Source organism: Labeo rohita, unplaced genomic scaffold (genome assembly GCF_022985175.1).
Source record: "Labeo rohita strain BAU-BD-2019 unplaced genomic scaffold, IGBB_LRoh.1.0 scaffold_134, whole genome shotgun sequence".
Classification (NCBI taxonomy): domain Eukaryota; kingdom Metazoa; phylum Chordata; class Actinopteri; order Cypriniformes; family Cyprinidae; genus Labeo; species Labeo rohita.
This window is the reverse complement of record NW_026127494.1, coordinates 152,403-169,070: the sequence shown is the minus strand read 5'-3', so window position 1 is coordinate 169,070 and position 16,668 is coordinate 152,403. Positions and strand designations below refer to the sequence as shown.

General features: G+C 35.0%; 1 protein-coding gene across 1 annotated transcript; it reads right to left on the bottom strand.

Moving 5' to 3' along the window:
* Positions 1-434: 434 nt before the first annotated feature.
* Positions 435-15,711, bottom strand: LOC127158102 (uncharacterized). The gene is made up of 6 exons (XM_051101255.1): positions 15,559-15,711; positions 13,223-13,492; positions 13,013-13,120; positions 2,966-3,006; positions 2,376-2,513; positions 435-2,135 (listed from the first exon to the last, which is right to left on the bottom strand). The coding sequence occupies exons 1-6, from the start codon at positions 15,599-15,601 to the stop codon at positions 1,971-1,973; spliced, it is 765 nt and encodes a 254-aa protein (XP_050957212.1). The 5' UTR covers positions 15,602-15,711; the 3' UTR covers positions 435-1,970.
* Positions 15,712-16,668: the final 957 nt, after the last annotated feature.

Here is a 16,668-nt window from a genome sequence, read left to right as displayed (position 1 = left end):
CTAATCAGTATGTTGGTCTTGTCTAGAAATTTGACTTTCTAATAATGATCTAAAGAGGTAACTGCTCTGAAGGGGCCCTTGTGACACCAAGAGAAGAGAAACAGTTACTTGACGCCCAACCCATGACTCCTCTTTTTATCATTTTGTAGTTGTGCAAGTATTCTTTAGGGCTGCCAGGTTAAAGTGTAACGGTGTGTCTAAATACTTAATTATTTTATATAACTGAAAGGTTTAATTCTGTTCTGTGTTTGTTGATCTATACATAAGCTACAGTAGAATTTTCAGGACTCAACCAAAAAAAATTCCTGCAGTGATTCAAATTTGTATCGCTTATTCATTTTTATTTTACTCATTTTTAGATCTGTATATGTCTGAAAAATATTTTACTTTGAGGCCTAAAAAGTTTTCTTTAACAAAATTAATAAAACGGAACTGTATTTATTTACTTTTGAATGGTAGCTTGAAAATATATGGCTATTAATTTATAAACAATATAATCAAACTATATATCAAAGACGCATTGCAGTTGAACAAAATCATGTTGCAGACATGTTGCAGAAAAAATGGTAAAAGCTGCAAAAACAGTGGCTTCAACACATGTGGACAGGCTAAAACACAAAGAAACAAAGAGTTTTAAATTAAATTATTGAAGACAAAAATCCAAAGCAAAATGAGAAACAGTACAACATAAGTAAAAGGCTCATGGCATGAAAAATCACTTTTTCACTTGTTTCACAAATAAGATCATTGTTATATTAAAACATACAAGTTTCCAAAATGCAGTTTAAATGCTTATCTTTGCGTGAAATGCATTTTCCGGTTCAGTACAGTTAGGGTATGTTGAAAAACTCCCAACTCATTTTCTTAGCCAACTTCAAAATCGTCCTATACATCACTGTTTTACCTTTTAGAGCCCTTTGAAGCTGCATTTAAACTGCGTTTTGGAAGTTTAAACTTACGGCCACCATAGAAGTCCATTATATGGAGAGGAATCCTGAAATGTTTTCCTCAAAAAACACAATTTCTTTATGACTGAAGAAAGACAGACATGAATATCTTGGAGGACGAAGGGGTGAGTACATTTTTTTTCTGGAAGTGAACTACTACTTTAAAAAGCATTTAAAGCATTTACTTTTAAAAGACTTGATTGGATATTGTGGCATTTGTGATATCACATGGACAAGTTAATTGGCATATGACAGAGCAAAATATCAAAGAATAGTTATATATCATTGCACCAGTCACCCCTGCATCTGGCATTTAGTTTAAAAAAAAGCATCCACACTAGAGTAACCTTGGACACTGCAATGATACTTTAAAAGAAGATACTTACTGTACATATACTGTATAATGCATCCAAAATGTAAAAATATGTGATCTGCTTCACTTTCCTTGAAAGGGACTTTGCTTTATTTGGCTAACATCTGTTTACACCAGATGCACCAGCCAACAGAACCCATCATAATCACTGAAGCTGTCGACAGTACACAGATGCCTGTTGAGTTACGGACATACTCAGTGCACTTGAGTCCAGTGATTTTTACTTACTTTACTGCAAGTTTTTTTGTACTACGTTTTTGATTATATTCTCATTGTTTGTGTTTTTCAGAAGCGTGGGGGCAAGTGGGCAAAAAAACGTCCTCTGTGAACCTTTAAAATAACTCAAACAGACAGATACTTTCCAGGAAGTGGGTTTTCGATGTAGGCTGCAAAAGTGGTGAGATATCTCAAACAGAAATCTACAGAAACCATGTGAGATTTTGCATTCCATCCTGAGGAACATGTACAACAATTTAACAATAAATATCAGTCAGTGCTGTTTTAAAAAAAGACAAAGTTTACATTTACAAATCTTTAACACCCTAAATCAACTACAATGGGAGCACATTGCACATGGTAAATATGCTGCTTATTTACACTGAAGAAAACACTGCTTTCCTGAACACATGAATCACTGTAAGGGTCCAGCTTCATTCTGATTGTGGATGTGCAGATTCATACCCGACTGGCTGTTTATTGACCACAGCATAAATAGTGTTTTCAGTGTCATCTTTGAGGGGGTTTGATTTCTGCTGAATGGTACAATAGACAGTGACTGGTGCATCTGTCTTTCCCGTTCCTTTGAGTGATGCACCCTGTAAGAAATAAAAAAAACAAAAACAAAAACAAAAAAAATCCCAACAAATCAATTAAACAACTACAGGTTGTTTCCCAAACAATATGACACAAATATAAAAACTTTATCCTTTGAATGCTGTTCACGTAAGTTTGTCTTCACCTTTATTCCAAATTAAGATATGTAATCCACATTAACTATCAGTTCATTTTAAATGCATTGTAAATGAGTGAGATTAGAGTCATTGTTTAATCTTCACCTCATTCATAGGTTCGTTGTTGGGTGTGGTGTGGATGGTAGCATCAGTTTGTCCTGGATCTCTTGCAGTATCATACACTGTCTGAGGATTCTCTGATTTCTCCTTCATCTCCAGCGGCTTTTGTGGCTTGATCCTGTCCTGTGGACACAATCCAATCAAAATGTCAGACTGCTGCTTTGGCTAAGTGTGTGTGCTCATATACAGATACTGTTAGTGGCAGCCACATAGAGGTTAAGTATAGCGATTGTTATCATGAAATAGAAGACTAATAAGTTTTTGCTTGCTTTTGATTTACTTGATAAGACATATGATGCATGTAGCACAGACACTAAGAGGGATCATTTACCTTATTTACCCCTAAAAAGTGCTTATAAGTACCTTTAAGCTACATATTAGTACCTAAATAGTAAATATTTTGAAAGGGTACTGGCTCAGGGACAGATTTTGTACCTTTTTTTTTGATAGTGTAGGATTTTATTAATAAAAACTATACTTTTTGTATACCTAGGGAAACAATACATGTTGGATACTTGTTTCAAAAGAGAACAGATCATGTGTCTGTGGTTAATGAAGAACAGTATAAAACTTACATCGACTTCTGCATAGATTGTTTGTTCATTCTTCAGCACACCTATGATGTTTAAAACAGAACATCAATTTTGAAGTCAACAATTTTCAATGACAAAAATCATTTACAAGATATAGCTATCTTTTATATGCCAAAAATTATATATCCATCTGAAACATTCTAAAAGAAATATTCAGTATTATATTCAACCTTACTCTTTGTCTATAATCATCACCATGTGGCAATACTGATAAATAAACTGGAAGTATAATTATGGTAAATGAATTGCTAATGGAAGCCTAGCGAGTGAGTCAGAGGGTTTAATAAGAAGTGTTACATTTGTGGGGTGTTAACACGAAATAGAAAGCTGGCAAACCAGTGGTGTGACATGTAGAACTCCATATCAAGCTATTGTAAACAGCAATGTGCTATTTATTTTATACTTATTATGCATGCAGCTTTTATGACCTTACTTTTAAAAAAGTCCATTTACCACACTGCAAAATACTCTCTTGTGTTGACTTTCATATGCCATGAATTTAGGATATGAATCCAGGATCTGAATCCAGTTTAAATGATGTGTTCAAACCTCTGGTCTAATTTGAAAATGTCATGTTAGAACTAAAATAACAGCTTGGTCTTTTGCTTCCAAGTTGATATAGCTGCAAAGTAGACCTCAAAAAAATATAGACAACATACTATTTCTAGAGATAGATCAACTCAAGTTTCAAAATGTTTAAAATCTGAAAACTTGGCATACAGACAATTCAGGGCTACCTTTTTTTTTTAGAGTCCATTTGCAGATTTAACCATTTTTAACCCTGGACAACAAAACCAGTCTTAAGTAGCACTTAAGTAGTAGTAGTGTTTTAGTAGCCAAAAATACATTGTATGGGTTCAAATTATCGATTTTTCTTTTATGACAAAAATTATAGATCATGTCCCATGAAGATGTTTTGTAAATTTCCTATTTTTGATTAGTAATGTGCATTGCTAAGAACTTAATTTGGACAGCTTTTAAAGGCGTTTTTTTTTTTTTTTTTTTCAGATTCCAGATTTTAAATTAGTTGTATCTTGGTCAAATATTGTCCTATCCTAACAAACCATACATCAAAAGTATGGAAAGCGGAAATTGCTGCGCTGGCCGCTGGGTTCAGTGCAGCCCTTCAGAGTGCAGTGGCAAAAGTTCAACTCATTTAAACTTTAAGTGCAGCATGCACAATCTTTTTTCAAAGCTTGTTACATGTCTTGTTTTCTCGACATGACCTAAACCACATGGAAATTTTACTGTTTGTGGGTGGGGAAGTTGTTTGCCACGTAGAACGTGGGTGGACATTATGCAAATATGTTACTTTGTGATGTATAGCCCTAACAGAATAAGATTTGAATTCCTGACAACTCGTTCAGGTGATTGTGAACCGACTCTTTTTTTTTTTTTTTTTGATAGACAATAACTCTTTTTATTGTGCACTGTGGGCTTCACAACTTTGCAGATATTTTATGTTCACATACAGCTACATGACACACTGCATGAAATCATTTTGAAAAGGCATAATAGTAGCACTTTAACATACTTTACTAGCCTTTTGTTTCAGAGCTTTGATGCAGCCATCATTTTCTCAAGGTTCAAAACAGGTAATAAACTGCACTGGTCATGACAATTTACACTAATCATGTGAAACTGCACATATTTAATTGAGACCCTTTATTTTTTCCATTTTTGCAGGAAGTGCACTAAAACATCAGTCAGTAAGGTTTTTAGAGCTTTATAAATGAAAACCTTTTTTTACATTCACTATTGTGATTGGGGGGATTAAATGGGTTAAACAAATAATTTACTCACCCCCTTGTCATCCAAGATGTTCATGTCTTTCTGTCTTCAGTTGTAAAGAAATTATGGTTTTTGAGGGAAACATTTCAGGATTTTTCTTCATATAATGGACTTCAATTGTGCCCCCCGATTTTGAACTTCCAAGATGTAGTTTAAATGCAGCTTCAAAGGGCTCTAAACGATCCCAGCCGAGGAAGAAGGGTCTTATCTAGCGAAACGATCTGTCATTTTTTTTTCGAAAAATAGAAATTGGGTCGTTCTTGGACGATTCTTTCATTTTGAACGAATCTTTAATGTGACTCGGGAAGAACGAGTCATCTCAGGGAGTGATTCGTTCAGTCGCGCATGCACAACAGGTTCTGTACTGGAATTAGTTCACCTGTTTCGAGTTTTTGAAGTCGTTCGTTCATCTTATGGGGCTGTCACGTGATGCTGATTTTGCTAAAATGAACGAAATGACTCGAAAAAAGATTCCTTCATTTTGCTGAACGAGGCTCAAAGGTCTCAGTCGCTAAAATGATCTGAACTTCCCGTCACTACTACGAATTACATCTTCGAATCACCACAAGTTCATGGTCTGTGTACTCCGGCTTAAAAAGGTAGAGTATGTCGAAAACGTTATTTTCTCCTACAACTTCAGAATCGTCTGACATCGTTGTACCTTTTTGTTTGTAAACAGCGTTTGACTTACTTGCACTTTCTTAGTCTTACCTGAAATTATCTGACCACATTATACAATTATAAAAACAAAACATTTGTATGGCAAGCCGTTCAGAAAATAATACATGTCTATTGTGTGAATATGTATTGGTTCATTGGTTGAATGTATGGTTTAATGACAGACGCATTTGTTTATAATACATTGGTATAATCAGACATATTTTGGTTTAGATACATCGGTCTGATCACATGCACATGGGTTTGCTCCTGTATAGGTTGGTTTGTTCAAGTAAACATTGGGCTCCTCAAATATGCAATGATTTCCTCAAATATGTATTGGTATGTATATATTGGTTTATTCAAGAATATATTGGCTTGTATATATATATTGGTTTATTCAAGTATATATTGGTTTAGATACATCGGATTCCTCAACTATGTATTGGTCCCCATGGTCAAGTGAGCTGCCACCTAGATTTTACTGCACGTCTGTTAGCGGAATTACGGGACAGATGCTTGGAGTGGCCAAAACACTCATGTATATTTATATTTATAAGATGTATATTTCGGCGGTTATTAATTAAATGTGCCCAAAACCAAGAAAAAACTATCACAAAAATATTAATATTGCACAATATAAAAGGTACAGTTATATTACAATTGAATATATTTTTCTGTGGAGTTTCTATCTAGCAGTCTCTGTTCTTATTCTATTTTATCTATTTGTTTTATTGTTTCACTTAAAAAAGAAAAAGAGCCTCCAACAACACATTGTTGAATTGCAGCATTCTCTATTCTTTGGCTATTCTGTGTACTTATTTTGTTTTTATTTATTATAAATAATGACCCTTTTATGCATTGTAACACATTAATAATTTCCTGCTTTTTCTACAGGCACTATTAAAATTCCTCCAGAGGTGAAATGAAGTTTGCAATAAAATCTTATTCAGGGTGACCGTGACTCTGTCTGTGTCAGGTTTTATTATGTTTTCTTTTACAGTTTGGGAAAAAATTAAGGGCAAAGTCTGTCAAAATACATTATATAACAGTGATTCCTAACCACGTTCCTGGAGGCCCCTCAACACTTCACATTTTGTATCTCTCCTTTGTCTGACACACCCATTTCAGGTCTTAGAGTCTCTATTAATGAGCTGATGCTCTGAATCAGGTGTGTTTAACTAAGGAGACATGAAAACATGCAGTGTTGGGGGGCCTCCAGGAATGTGGTTTGGAACCACTGTATTATAACACTGACCATTTGTTGATTTTTAAACAGGCATTATTACAATTCCTTCAGAGGTCAGATCAATTTTTCAAAAATATCTTATTCAGGGAGACCGTGACTCTGTCTGTGTCAGGTTTTATTGAGTTTTATTTTACAGTTTGGGAGAAAATGAAAAACAGATTCTGTTACATTATTAGGAACTTCCCCAAACAGAACTTTTTCTCAGCTAAAGGTTTCAGACAACATTCTTCATTATTTTCTATGTTTATATATGAAAAACAAAGTAAATTATTTAACTGTAAATTGGTCGTGTAGATAAAATGCCCTTTAAATGACCTTTGTGACCTAAGCTGTTGTTACGAATCTGGTCGGTGTTCTGCGGTCCGCTCACCACCAGATGTCGCTCTCACCCTGTCATAACACTCAGACTGTTGCACCACACCCCGGACTACATTCCCCGTCATTCAGTGCTCTGATAAAAAGCCCCGGTCTTTCCCATTCAAGCGACGGAGTATTGTTGTGCTTATCGCTGTGCTAGTTCCTAGTTTCCTAGTTCCCTTGTTCCTAGTTTCCGTGTTCCCCGTGTATATCTTTCTCGCCTGGCCATCTCGTCTTGACTGTCTCGCCGTCTCGTCCCTTTACGGATTACGTTCGCCACGGATCAACCCACGCCTGTTTCTAACATACCTGTTTGCTGTTGTTTTGACCCTGCCTGTTTGACCATGTATCTGTCTCGACCCTTGAATAAAAGCTTGCAGATGGATCCGCTCGCCTCTCGTCTCACTCACTCCGTTACAGCTGTCATATCAAGTCAGAAAAGTAATAGTGTGTTTTAATGTGTTGGTTGCTTTTCTCAAAACAAGGAGAGAGCACATTCCAGTAAGAAGATTGAATGTCATTCTGTTCTATTCAAGTTTCACATGTGGGCCTCCTTTAAATCATGCAATGTTTCATACAATAATATTAATGAACAACTTAATAAACCACTTATATAAAGATATATATTGAAGTGGAAGTGGATTCCAGAATCCACCCCTTTAGGATCATTAAATAATCACAACAGAAATATAACAAATACAAACCAAAACAAAGGGGGAAAAAATAAAATAAAATTGTATTAAAATGAAAAAAATGTGCTATTTCAGAGTTTTTTGCTATTGCAAAATTGTCTACATTACACACATCATTCAAAACTGACAGCTCTTTTGTTTAACTGGGGAAACATTGCCATTTAAATGCCACACATTTACAGATGACCTACACAAAGTGATCATGTGGGAAAACAGTTTTACATAATTTGTTCACTTTAAAATCAAAAGTGTTTGGAGTAAGAAATTATTTTTTAATTTTTTGCCATCACAACCTTCATAAAATATATATTGGCTTCTTCTTGAATAATTATTAATCAAAGTTTTTAATCAAGTTATTACAAGTTTTTTTCAACTGCTTACACACAAAGTCTTTACTTGTCACGCATTTTCTGAAACCTGACACTCAAACACCAGATCCATACACCAAATCTGCAAAACTATATACTAATTGTTGTTTAATGTACAAAAATGTTAATAATCTTGCACCTTCACCCTTGAAAGAATTATTTTCTCCTGTACTGAAAATATACAGCATACTAGAGCCTCATCAAGAGGTGATTGTGCAACGAATTTTAGAGTTACTGATTTTGGTCGCTCAGCTCTTTCTGTAAGAGCTGTTTTACTGTACATGGTGTTATATCAATGTTTTTATTTTATAATTTGTTTTGGTACTCTCCTGCCCAGGGACAGCAGATGAAATTTAGTTATGTAGCTAATTCTGGGGCAGTTTTTTTACTGTCTACTGTCCCTGTCAAATAATGAATTAAAATAATTAAAATAAATAAATAAATAAATTCAAAAAACAACACACTCTAGGGGTTATGTGCAACAGACTTCCGCATTCTGCTAAGGTCTTGTTGCTTCTGGTTCACAGGTTTTTTACATTCACCTTGTTAAATATGAAGCTGTTTTACTCAAGATGCCTTCAAAATAGACACGATAATAAAGATAATCATAACATTGTCCATCACATATGTGGATTGATATATAAAAGTTTTTTTTTTTTTTAAATTCTTTTCACTAACATTTATATATAAAAGTCGAATAAAACGTCAACAATAAAAACAGCCAGCTAATTTAACTGATTAACTTAAAAGTCTATTGATATCGCCATAATTTAATACTGCTATTAAGTGGAAGCGATGAGACCTGTTTTCCAGGTTTAGTCAGGTTATGTTCGACATATACCCAATTCTCTATATAACACACAAAAATCTAACAGGAAGTATCTTGACTTCTTTTTTCAAACACAACCAATCAAAATGCCACACTAATTCATCAGTGCCTCACACTAACACCTCACTTGTGCAAGCGCTCATTGCTTCACTTAACACCAACCAATCATGGCTTTAGAATAGGCCTTGGAATATGCTTTGGAATAATCACCGTTTTCAAAATTATGTTTGGTTTCTGTCCAACTACACATGGTTAATATACACTACCAGTCAAAAGTTTTTGAACAGTAAGATTTTTAATATTTTATTTTTATTTTATTTTTTTTAATTAAATAATCTTCTGCTCACCAAGCCTGCATTTATGTGATCCAAAATACAGCAAAAGCAGTAATACTGTGAAATATTTTTACTATTTAAAATAACTGCTTTCTAGTTGAATATATTTTAAAATGCAATATATTGTAATATATATGAAATGCTAAATTTACAGCATCATTACTCCAGTCTTTAGTGTCACATGAACCTTCAGAAATCATTCTACATAATATGCTGTTCAAGAAACATTTATTATTATTATAAATATCTAAAACAGTTGAGTACATTTTTTTCAGGATTCTTTGATGAATCGAAAGATACAAAGATCAGCATTGGTCTGAAATAAAAAGCTTTTGTAACATTATACACTATACTATTCAAAAGCTTGGAGTCATGTATTTCTTTTCTTTCGTACTGTAAAATACTGTACTGACAACCACAAATGTTTACAGTAAAAAAAAAAAAAAGTTTGGTTTCAATCTTGCTTTCTTGTTTACTGTGAGATTTTTAACATCTCTCTGCTAATTACTTTTAAACCTGACACAGACAGAGTCACAGTCACCCTGAATAAGATTTTATTGCAAACTTCATTTCACCTATGAAGGAATTTTAATAGTGCCTGAGAAAAAGCAGGAAATTATTAATGTGTTACAATGCATAAAAGGGTCGTTATTTCTAATAAATTAAAATAAAATAAGTTCATAGAAGAGCAAAAGAATAGAGAATGCTAGTGTTGTTGGAGGTTCTTTTCTTATTAAATAAAAAAATAAAACAAATAGGTACAATAGAATAAGAATAGAGAGTGCTAGATAAAAAAATCCACAGTAAAATATATTTGATTGCAATATAACTATACCTTTTATATTGTGCAATATTAATATTTTTAACATATATATATATATATATTTTTGTATTTGGGCATAAATAGTAACTGCCTAAATAGACGTCTTTGTGAGCTTTTTGGCCGCTCCAGGTATCTGTACCGTAATTCCGCTAACAGACGTACAGTAACATCCAGATGGCGGCTGGCTTGACCATGAGGACCAATACATATTCGTGCAAATCGATATATATCTATACCAATATATACTTGAATAAACCAATATATACTAACCAATACATAGTTGAGGAAACCGATATATCTAAACCAATATATACACTAACCAATACATAGTTGAGGACACTGATATATTTAAACCAATATATACTTGAATAAACCAATATATATACAAGCCAATATATTCTTGAAGAAACCAACATACAGGTCCTTTTCAAAAAATTAGCATATTGTGATAAAGTTCATTATTTTCTGTAATGTACTGATAAACATTAGACTTTCATATATTTTAGATTCATTACACACAACTGAAGTAGTTTCAAGCCTTTTATTGTTTTAATATTGATGATTTTGGCATACAGCTCATGAAAACCCAAAATTCCTATCTCAAAAAATTAGCATATCATGAAAAGGTTCTCTAAACGAGCTATTAACCTAATCATCTGAATCAACTAATTAACTCTAAACACCTGCAAAAGATTCCTGAGGCTTTTAAAAACTCCCAGCCTGGTTCATTACTCAAAACCGCAATCATGGGTAAGACTGGCGACCTGACTGCTGTCCAGAAGGCCATCATTGACACCCTCAAGCAAGAGGGTAAGACACAGAAAGAAATTTCTGAACGAATAGGCTGTTCCCAGAGTGCTGTATCGAGGCACCTCAGTGGGAAGTCTGTGGGAAGGAAAAAGTGTGGCAGAAAACGCTGCACAACGAGAAGAGGTGACCGGACCCTGAGGAAGATTGTGGAGAAGGACCGATTCCAGACCTTGGGGGACCTGCGGAAGCAGTGGACTGAGTCTGGAGTAGAAACATCCAGAGCCACCGTGTACAGGCGTGTGCAGGAAATGGGCTACAGGTGCCGCATTCCCCAGGTCAAGCCACTTTTGAACCAGAAACAGCGGCAGAAGCGCCTGACCTGGGCTACAGAGAAGCAGCACTGGACTGTTGCTCAGTGGTCCAAAGTACTTTTTTCGGATGAAAGCAAATTTTGCATGTCATTCGGAAATCAAGGTGCCAGAGTCTGGAGGAAGACTGGGGAGAGGGAAATGCCAAAATGCCTGAAGTCCAGTGTCAAGTACCCACAGTCAGTGATGGTCTGGGGTGCCATGTCAGCTGCGGTCAGTGCAGCTAGCTATCAGGAGATTTTGGAGCACTTCATGCTTCCATCTGCTGAAAAGCTTTATGGAGATGAAGATTTCATTTTTCAGCACGACCTGGCACCTGCTCACAGTGCCAAAACCACTGGTAAATGGTTTACTGACCATGGTATTACTGTGCTCAATTGGCCTGCCAACTCTCCTGACCTGAACCCCATAGAGAATCTGTGGGATATTGTGAAGAGAAAGTTGAGAGACGCAAGACCCAACACTCTGGATGAGCTTAAGGCCGCTATCGAAGCATCCTGGGCCTCCATAACACCTCAGCAGTGCCACAGGCTGATTGCCTCCATGCCACGCCGCATTGAAGCAGTCATTTCTGCAAAAGGATTCCCGACCAAGTATTGAGTGCATAACTGAACATAATTATTTGAAGGTTGACTTTTTTTGTATTAAAAACACTTTTCTTTTATTGGTCGGATGAAATATGCTAATTTTTTGAGATAGGAATTTTGGGTTTTCATGAGCTGTATGCCAGAATCATCAATATTAAAACAATAAAAGGCTTGAAACTACTTCAGTTGTGTGTAATGAATCTAAAATATATGAAAGTCTAATGTTTATCAGTACATTACAGAAAATAATGAACTTTATCACAATATGCTAATTTTTTGAAAAGGACCTGTATACAGACCAAAACATATTTTAGGAAACCATTGCATATTTGAGGAGCCCAATGTTTACTTGAACAAACCAACGTATACAGGAGCAAACCCATGTGCATGTGATCAGACCGATGTATCTAAACTAATATACAGGGGTTGGACAGTGAAACTGAAACACCTGGGTTTAGACCACAATTAGTATGCCGTTTGGCCTCCTTTTGCAGCCAATACAGCATTATTTCATCTTGGAAATGACAAATACAAGTCCTGCACAGTAGCCAGAAGGATTTTGAGCCATTCCTTTCGCAGAACAGTGGCCAGGTCACTATGTGATGTTGGTGTATGAAAACATTTCCTGACTCGCTCCTCCAAAACACCCCAAAGTGGCTCAATAATATTCAGATCTGGTGACTGTGCAGGCCATGTGAGATGTTTAACTTTACTTTCATGTTCATCAAATCACTCTTGTCACCAGTCTTGCTGTGTGTATTGGTGCATTATCATCCTAATACACGGCACCACCTTCAGGGTACAATGTTTGAGCTATTGGGTGCACATAGTCAACCTTCACACTCTGCTCTTATTGGTGGAATGTGCGATCAGTAAAGACTGGCCACCAGGCTGCATAAATATAGCCATGAAACCTCCAACACTATATTGGCCAGTGTTTCAGTTTTATTGTCCAACCCCTGTATGTCTGATTATACCAATGTATTATAAACAAATGCATTTGTCATTAAACCATACATTCAACCAATGAACCAATACATATTCACACAATACACATGAATTATTTCCTGAACGGCTTGCCATACATTTGACATACAAAATGTAAAGTATTTTGTTTATACTTTATATAAAGTATTATATAAAGTATTTTGTTTATTTTGTCATATACTCTTGATGTAGTTGCAGTTAATATGAAATGTTAATTCAATTATTTATGACAGTACCTTTTTTTTTCTTGCCAACCACCACGAACAAACCAACTGTGAATGCGCAAATTGGAATAAGCCAAAGGAGATGCAAAGATGCTTCTTTAGCTTGTTGTCTTTCTGGACCTAAAAGAAGAACATCAGAAAATCAGCAGTTTTCACATACTGAAGTTTAAATAACAAACTGGCATTCAGTGTTTCTGTTTCCTCATCTGAGGGCAGACATACCTTGATTATGGTGATGAACGGTGCAGAGTTCATTAATCTTCTTTGTGTCAGACTTCCAGCTTACTGGGTTGCTGTAGTTACACATGATGGAGTCACCACTGCAGCTCAGTCGTAGAGTGTGATTATCAGATGTTGTCACTTCCTCTTGTGTACAACTGCTACTATCATAGATAAAGCTTGTGATGATGTTACTTCCATTACATGTAAAGTTACAGTGGTCAGGACTGGATAAGTTTAAGGTTAGAGTCAGGACAGGGGCATCCACTGCGTCTGAAACACACACATATTAAAACGTTTATGGCAGCATACATCGATTCAGACATGCTAGAATTTGCCAGTTTAAAACTTAAATAAACCAGGACTAAACATAATTAGTTCATACCATTTTGTTCAGAGTTCTTCAAATGAACAGAACTAATTTTGTTAACATATCAAAATATGTGCAGCAGGTTTTTAAATCATTATATAAATCATTATACAAAGAATATACTGTAAAAATTCTTGGGTTACAGCATTTTGTTGTGCATTACTTATATATATATATATATATATATTGTTTTCAAATGAAGGTTTTCAGATAAAAGGCACCAACTCCCAGGGAGCACCATCCCAGTTCAAAAAAAAAAAACAACAACAAATCCTTCTATGTTAACATATACATAAACATAAGTACATATATAAACATGAATGTATAGATATAATTATACTGCTTTTTATGGTGAAAGCAGTAGGCACACATGATGTTTGCAGCTGACTGCGAAAGTGATCATAATTCGTAGTCCAGCACCAAAAAAAGAAGAACAAGAAAAAAAAAAAAAAGCCAGAGATGAAGCCCATGTATCACTTCCAGGTATGTTCAAAACCTGTAAAACTTTTTTGGCTGTTGATGTTAATAAAGTGTTTTATCATCAGTAATAATTTTACCTCCTCCAACACATCTGTCTTATTATTCTAGTTTCTATGCCTTAAAATATATTAGGCTATATAAAAACAAAGAGGCAATAATGATTAGTTAATTAATAATAATCGTATAGTTTCATTGAATAACTGTTAAAATACATAATGTAAGCTAATTCTAAATAAACAATTTACGTACATTACAAATTGTTACAAAAGCCTGCAAAGGGCACCAAACGTCTAATAATTGTTGTTGTTAAACTTACAGGACGATCAAATCCTTTTTTAATATTGACCAAACATTTAATTCAAATATGCACTTAATCTTGCGATAGAAATGCTACAGCCTCTGTATTTTTTTCAACAAAAACATGTGGCCATCATCACAACTCTTGCTAAAATCAACCATGGTTTTATCGAAGTAAAACTGCTTACTTTTTTTGTGTGATTTCTGAATGCTTCACAACTGTATTAATAAAATCATAGCCACAGGTAACTGTCTAGACTAGATCTACAACTGTATTTAACACTATTTTATTACAGTTTATTTATTTACTTTTATATACTATATAAGTTATTATTATTAAAGTAGCATTATACTTATTAAAGACCCCATATAGTAGCAGCGGCCCAGCAGACTAAGCAGTACACATCACACTCACCTATAACAGATACTTTGTATGTAACAATATTGTTGTCTGATTCTGCAGCTGCTATTGCTCTGTAGAGTCCACTGTCTGTCTTTTGCATGTTCTTCAGTGTCAGAGAGAAGGTTTTATCATTAAAATCCATCCTGTTCTTGTAGGAAGAGTAAAGTCTTACTTCTTTAGTTTTATTAAAATATTTAACTATATTATCTGATTTATAATTCTTCCAGGAAAAATCATCAAACTCTGGTAGTTCTTGTGTCTTTGTATCTAGTTGAATAGAAGCTCCTGTCCGCACAAACACAGAGATCTCAGCACTTCATGGGCCGCAATCATACAGTTAACAAGAATTTGTTTCTCTCAGTAAAGAAAATAAAACTTAAAGGCCAACATCTAAACTAAAAATAAAGGTCCAAATTCCCAATCAACTGTAACACTAGCCACCATAATAATGGTGACATCAGGACATTAGAGCTGTATCCAACAAATCAATGTGATCTGGTGTGATCATATTTGTGAATAAAGTATTTATCGGGGCAAATCAGTTAAATCTTGTAAAATCCTGGCAACATTCCAGTGAAACATTTTTGAAGTGAAACCAAAACAATTTAAAAAAAAAGACCTGATTAATATGTCACTAAAAGACACCTAAAAATTAAGAAATAAAACTTTAATTTGAGAGAGAATTTTAAAACTGCCCTTCACTATGGTGATTTTTCACCAGAAAAAAAAAAAAAAAAAAAAAAAAATCTAAGATTTTATTTAGAATAGTAAAATGATTGGATTTTATACCTGTTGTAAGAAGAACACAGGACAGGAACACCCTAAATTCCATCACAAAGTCAGAGACGGCAAGGAAATACGTAACAAAGACAAACAAAATGAAATTAACAGTGTACTATGTAAGTGAACATATTTTTGTTCCACAGGGTCTATACGCAGGTGTTTCACTTCGCAGTTTACCCTCTCACTTCTCTAACACCATCCCACATCCTGTTTGTGCAGTCAATCATACCTTAAATCATCCCCCACCGGTTAAGGACCCCAAATGCACACAAAATGTACACAACTTCACAATCATAATCTAGCATGTAGACGTATAAACTCAAGCAGTCATGTATATTTTTATTTTTAGGTGCCAGGCACCAAAGGTGCAAAGGCACCTACTGTATCCGCTGGCATTCCTATTATTAGGGGCCAAGCACCAAAGGTGCGATGGCACCTATTGTATCCGTTGGTATTCTTCTTCTTCTTCTTCTTCTTCCGCCCTAAGTCTATGACCGGCCATAGAACCGCTTGCGGGAAAGTTGTGAAATTTGGCACATAGTCTCATCATTAACCATACCAAAATTGTCTCTAACTCAAACTCTCCAGCACCACCACTTGTCCAAAATTGCAATTATTTTATGCTAATAACCTTTGAACTGTAAAGCACAGAATGAAAATTTTTTCCCTAAATCCTTGGCTCATGCAGAGTCGAATGAAGCCCAAAATTCAAAAATCGTAAGGTTTAGGTTTTTTTCTATACATTTTTATTCGTAAAACCTACTTTTTTGAACTCGTCCTAGATGGTTTGTCTACCTGCAGTTCATTACAAAACTCTTATGTGTCTTTGGCACCATGCCCTGACAGTACTCAAAAAGTTTGGGGGCAGTGCCACCTTGTGGCCAAAAGTTATAAAGAAATTTACAAAAATGCTAATAAGTACTGCTTACATTAGCCTATTGTAATAAACATGATCTCAATAGATTCCTTGGGTCAAGCCGAGAACATTGATACCCATTATGCCAATATTGGCCAAACATCCTGTCTGCCATTTTGATTAATGTACAAAACCGTCGGACCATTGGTCTGATTTTCACCAAATTTAACTCAGATCATCTTCAGACCTTGATGGCAAAA